The following is a 6,159-nucleotide window of genomic DNA, read 5'->3' on the forward strand; positions in this document are numbered from 1 at the left end:
TAAGAAGCAGACATGAGCTGCAATCCATGGCAGAGCTTCTGGCTGGAATTAGTTGAGAGGACAAGATTTCCAGTCCGGTGAATTGAGAAGCAGAGCTTTAACTGTGCATAGTTAGATGCCTATCTTGCAGACTTTGTCTCTTCAGTGACCTGGGGATGGTTTTACCTGCTGCAGATATGAAGAGAGGGACTAAACAGAGGGAACACTGTGCCCCCTCTGGGTGTCTGTTACGATAGCCCTGGATGGTATGACTGCTGTGAACACTGACTGGACACTGATGTTGCTGTACAGCTGCCCCTGACACACCATGTACAATGTCTGGATTTACATGTGCACCATTTGAGTAGATACACTGGCTAGAAACTTGCAGAATCCCTACATAATAGCCATTGTCATCTTCCATGGAAAACAAATGCAATTAATAAGAAAGCTATCCAATATTGACTGGCCCAAAAGAAAAGAGCTTGCACAATGACATGGCAGACCAAGCCTCAGAGGCAATTCTGCCAGTGCCATCCTGTCTGGGAGGGTCTGCCACAGGCTGGCTTAGATACCTGTATCTTCCCATGTGCCTGTGCAGTATTGTCTGCAGAAGATACATGCTGTAGTTTAACACTGGTGAGTAGCTAAAAACCACACAGCCACTCTCTCACTCCCCCTTCTCAGAAGAACAGAGGGAGAAAATATGATATAAAAAAAAAAAAAAAAAAAAGTGGGTTGAGATAAGGACAGGGAGATTGCTCACTCATTACTGGCATGTGCAGAACAGACTCAGCTTGGGGAAGACTCATTTAATTTATTGCCAATTACTAATAGACTAAAGCAGTGAGAACTAAAAGCAACCTAAACCCACCTTCCTATCACCCACTCTCTTTTACCTCTCTGCCCAAGCAGTGCAGAGGAACGGGGAATGGAGGTTGTGGTCAGTCCAGAATATTTTGTTGCTCTCTCACCCAACACTACAGAGGACAGGCAGGTTCTTCAGGGACCTTTGGCAGAATGAGGACTGGCCACAGGTTTGTGGTTATAATTATACATATATATATATATAAAGAGATTAACAATTAACATATTTTATTATCTACAATTTCCAGCACCTAGCTGCACAGAATTTCTAGAACTACAGTAGAATTACTAGTTACACAGGCTTTTCAGTCACCTGGACCCCTGCAGATTGGGTCAAAATCTTATCAACCGGTGCAAGATACAAGCATAACCTAGACTCGGGATTTACATAAAAGAACAGGAGTCACTCAGTCACTGCTCAGAGGAAGAAGACAACAGCAGAGGTGCCCCTGTCCACTGAGAGACCACAGGTTTTGCCACCCAGCAGCAGCTCCAGTTTAAGACCCCCTTAGGGCTGGTAGCCTGCTGGCAGACAGTGCTCCTGGTGCTGTTACGCTTCCCTGAACCAGAACCCATGCTAACCTATGCTACTAAGTTCTACATCTACACATTTCATTAAGACCTCCAGGGATGGTGACTCAACTGCTTCCCTGGGCAGCCTGTTCCAATGCTGCATAAGCCTCTCAGTGAAGGAATTCCTAATATCCAACCTAGACCTTCCCTGGCACAACTTGAGGTCATTTCCCCTTGTCTCATCACTTGGTGCTTGGGAGAAGAGCTCGATCCCCACCTCGCCATAGCCTCCTTTAAGGGAACTGTGAAGTACACTAAGGTCTCCCCTGAGCATCCCCTTCTCCAGGCTAAACAATGCCAGCTCCCTTAGCCACTCCACATTAGACTTGTTTTCTAGAATATTATGGATATTTCACATATTCTTTGTCATGCTAACCATACTGTCAGGGATCAGGAGCAGGGAGCACCAGTCACATACTTCTTCACGGTCACTCTCTGCCCATGCGCCATGTGGGGTCCCTCCCATGGGATGCCATCCTTCCCAAATTGATCCTACGTGGGCTTCCCACAGGAAGTGGGAGCTCTTCAGGAACATCTCCAATATGGGTCTGTATCATGGGGTCCATCCTTCAGGAGCAAAATGCTGCAACATGGGTCTCCCGTGGGCAGCAACTACCCCCAGATCCCCTGATCCTGTGTGGTCTCTTCTCCACAGGCTGCAGGTCATTCTCTGCAGGGCGTCTGGAGCACCTCCTTCCTTCCTTCTACACTGATCTTGGTGGCAACAGGGTTTCTTCTCTCTCAGTTTCTCAGTCCCCTCTTCCAGCTGCTACAATGCAGCATTTTTATTTTTTATTTTTTTAACTGTTCTTAAACACCTCCCAGAGGCACGACCAGCATCACTCACTGGCTCGGCTCTGGCCAGTGGCAGGTCTATTTTGGAGCTGGCTGGAGCTGGCTCTGATCTGACATGGGGCAGCTGCTGGGCTTTGCTCATCCATGCCAACCCTGCAGCCTCTCCCACTACCAAAACATTGCCATGTAAGCCCATTGTATATGCATCAGCCCTAGACTCAAAACACACATGGAGAGGTGGCATGGCCGTAAACCAAGCCTGAGAAGCGGGGAGGCATCAGTAGAGTGGATGGGAACTGTCCCTTCAACTTGAAACAGCACTGACATTCATTTGTTTTCAGGCTGGCTTAATGAAACGCAGAAAATGTATCTTTGCACAGTCTGACTGACTGTGCGGAGCCCATAGAGAGAGATTACAGAACTGAAATTTATTGGCCAGATGAAGACAGACAAATTCTTTTTGCTTTCACAAAGGTAAACACTGCCATTAGTGTATGTATCAATATTGATCCTTTTGATGGGGCGAAAGGGTCAACATAGTAGGTAGCACAAAGGCTCCAGCATTATCTACTTTGCCTCCCCCTTGTGCTTCTGCAAGTCTTCCCCTGGGTCTCTGAAACCTCTTTGGTATGCATCAGTGATAAACATCCTGATCTGACTCCAGCAGTGAAGGTTTCTGGTACTTCTCTGTATCTTATTAGCAGGTGCTCAAGGGGCTAGAGAAAGCTATTGTTGCCTTGCCTAAAGGGAAGGTGTGCTGTCCTTTCAGGTGGCTGATGAGCCATCTCCTGGATGTTGGAGCAGCCCTGGAGAAACACCCCAGAACAGTGTGTGCAGGGCCACTTCACAAAGCATCCTCATTAAGGAGGATCAAGGTGTCTTGTCAAGTTCCTTTTCCCCCACAGAAGCGCTTGAGATCTCAGATGATTAGATCTGTTGTACTTTCTTTTAGGGCCTTGCCCTAAAACTCTCGGGAGGACAGCCTTTCAGCTGCGGTAATGAGGAAGGGCTGCCCATTCATTCGGACTAGGGACTGCAAGCGAGTGTCCTGCAAGCTGGGCAAAGTCCCCGTTCGGAGTAGGGTGGTTTGGGAAGGCTCCTCCTCGGCTATCCTCTGCCAAAGTCAGGGTTCCTGTGGTAGCACCTAAGGGCAGAGCAGCTTCCCCAGGCGGCAGGGATGCAATGAGCCCCGGAACCCACCGGCACAAACAGGCAGCCGCCCGCGCGCCCTCCGCCTCAGCCGCCCCCCGCCCCCGCGGCCCCGCCCCGCCCCGCCCCGCCGCAGGGCGCCGGTAACGCCGCCGCCCTCCGTGCGCATGCTCGGAGCCCGCCCCGCTGCCGCCTGTCCCTGCCCGGCAGCCGTAGCGGCGCGGGGCCGGCGGCATGTTCCGCATCGAGGGGCTGGGGCCCAAGATGGACCCGGAGGAGCTGCGGCGGAAGATGCGCCGCGACGTCCTCGCCTCCGTGCGCAACTTCCTCATCTACGTGGCGCTGCTGCGGATCAGTGAGTGCGCGGCACCGCGCCGGGCCGGGCCTTGCTGCTGGCGGGCTGCGCGCTGCGGCGGGGCCGGGCGGGCGGGGGCCTCGGCGGTCAGAGGAGCGGCGCCAGGTCGGGGGGAGGGAGCTGGGTGGCGGAGACGCAGCCCGTCTGGGTGGTTGAGGTGCGCTGCAGCTTCGCGGCAGGCTCGTTGATGCTCCTTCTGTTTTCTCTTTTCAGCTCCTTTCATCCTGAAGAAGCTGGACGGTGTATGAACAGTGTACGAGTTACAAAGAAGACGCGGCTTCTGAAAACATTAAATGAACTGTAGCTGCTTTCCCTTTGTTGTTAATTAAACGCTGTGCAAGAGACAGTCCTAAATGGCTTTAAAAATTGACATTTAAGCATATCTGACCTGAAAATGATAGCTTGGTTGGGAGTGTGGGGAAGATGTCTGTTTTTCCTGCAGCTGACTTCTGGTCGCAGAGTACTCTGTACTACAGGAAGCAGTATGTTATGATGGAATACTTCTGGTACTGTTTAAAAAACAACAACAACAACAAAAACACCTCCATCTTCTTTTTGTATAAAGTGCTAGGACGTTGCTTTGTTATGCATCTGCCTCTAAATTGCCGCATAGCTATTAATATTACTGAACCTGTCTGTATGAGAAATTAGGTTGTTAATCCAAGTCAGAAAGTTGATTTTAAGTAAATGGAAGAGCAGTCCTATCAATTAATGAACAACTCTGGTACTGATTTATTTATAAAGTCTCCCAGGGGGAGCAAAGTCACTCCCATAGTAAGCAAAAAGAAGGATTGATACCACCTGATCAAACTGAACAGGTACAAGTCTGGGGGGTTGATGATGTGCATCCCAAGGTCCTGATAGAACAAGCTGATGCAGATGCCAAGCCTCTCTCCATCCTATTTGAAAAGTCCAGCTATCTGACCCAAGGAAGCCAGCTGATGTAGTCTCTCTGGATTTCACTAAAGCATTCGATACTGTCTCACAGAACTTGTCTGGACAAAATTACCAGAGAACAGTTAGATAAAATCATAGTAAGATGGGTGAACAATTGGCTGACAGGTGAGACCCAGAGGGCTCTTGTAAATGGGGTTACATCAGGCTGGTGATCTATCACTAGTGGGGTTCCCCAGGGCTCAATTTTAGGACCAGTCCTCTTCAGTGTTTTCATAAACGATCTGGATGAAGGACTTGAAGGATTTTTGAGCAAGTTCACAAATGATTCCAAACTGGATGGAGTTGTTGACTCTGTCAAGGGTGGTGAGGCCTTGGAGAGAGATCTGGACAAATTTAGAGAACTGGACAATCACCAACAGTATGAAGTTTAACAAGAGCAAGTGCCAGATCCTGTACCTGGGAAGGGGCAACCCTGGTTATACGTAGAGTGGGGGATGAGAGGCTGGAGAGCAGCCCTGCAGAAAGTGATCTGGGGTTTTTGGTTGACAGCAAGCTGAACATGAGCCAGCAGTGTGCCTTGGTGGCCAGGAGGGCCAACCATACCCCGGGGTGCATCAAGCACGTCATCGCTTGCTGGCCAAGGGAGGGGATTGTCCCACTCTGCTCTGCGCTGGTGCAGCCTCACCTCAAGTACTGTGTGCAGTTCTGGGCACCAGAGTATAAGGAAGAAAGACATAAAACTGTTGGACAGTGTCCAAAGTAGGGCAATAAAGATGGAGAAGGGTCTAGTGGGGAAGATGTAGGAGAAGCAGATAAGTCACTTGGATTGTTCAGCCTGGAGGAGACAGCAGGAGACCTCATTGTGGTCTGCAGCTTTCTCACAAGGGGAGAGGAGAGGCAAGCACTGGTCTCTGCTCTGGTGACCAGCAACAAGACCTGAGGGAATGTCAGTGTTCACCGAGAGGGTGGTCACGCACTAGAACAAGCTCCCCAGGGAAGTGGTCACAGCACCGAGCCTGCCAGAATTGAAGAAGCGCTTGGACAGTGCTCTCAGGTGCATGATCTGATCTTATATTATTATTATTTCACTATTTTGTTATTATTTTGAGTGGCTCTTTGGGGAGCCAGGAGTTGGACTTGATCCTTGTGGGTCCCTTCTAACTCAAATATTCTAAGATTGTATGATTCTATGAAGTCTGTTGGGCCTGATGACATGCATCTCAGGATCCTGAGGGAAATGGCTGATGTCGTTGCCAAGCCTCTCTCCATCCTACCTGAAAAGTCTTGGCAGTCAGGTGAAGTAGCTGGTGACAGGAAAAAGGGAAACATCACTCCCATTTTTAAAAAGGATGGAAAAGAGGACCCTTTTTTAAACTAAGAGAGGGGAGACTTAGATTAGGGGTTAGGAGGAAATTCATCACTGTAAGCATGGTGAGGCACCGGAACAGGTTGGCCAGAGAAGGAACCTGTGGATGCCTCATGCCTGGAGGTGTTCACAACCAGGTTGGACAAGGCCCTGAGCAGCCTGATCTAGTGGGTGGCAT

The 6,159-nt window shown here is 49.7% G+C and overlaps 1 protein-coding gene across 1 annotated transcript; it reads left to right on the forward strand.

The window, feature by feature from the left end:
• Positions 1-3,545: 3,545 nt before the first annotated feature.
• Positions 3,546-4,426, forward strand: LOC309890446 (mitochondrial import receptor subunit TOM5 homolog). The gene is made up of 2 exons (XM_082784308.1): positions 3,546-3,718; positions 3,932-4,426. The coding sequence occupies exons 1-2, from the start codon at positions 3,598-3,600 to the stop codon at positions 3,964-3,966; spliced, it is 156 nt and encodes a 51-aa protein (XP_082640434.1). The 5' UTR covers positions 3,546-3,597; the 3' UTR covers positions 3,967-4,426.
• The last annotated feature ends 1,733 nt before the right edge of the window (positions 4,427-6,159 follow it).

The sequence above is a fragment of the Aythya marila genome (genome assembly GCF_965140915.1).
Source record: "Aythya marila genome assembly, chromosome: Z".
Lineage (NCBI taxonomy): Eukaryota > Metazoa > Chordata > Aves > Anseriformes > Anatidae > Aythya > Aythya marila.

What these genes read in the sequence shown, in the direction of transcription:
- LOC309890446 (XM_082784308.1), top strand. Translation starts at nt 3,598, where the DNA reads ATGTTCCGCATCGAGGGGCTGGGGCCCAAGATGGACCCGGAGGAGCTG. An exon ending in CGTGGCGCTGCTGCGGATCA is followed by an intron (nt 3,719 to 3,931) that starts GTGAGTGCGCGG and finishes TTCTCTTTTCAG; the next exon opens with CTCCTTTCATCCTGAAGAAG.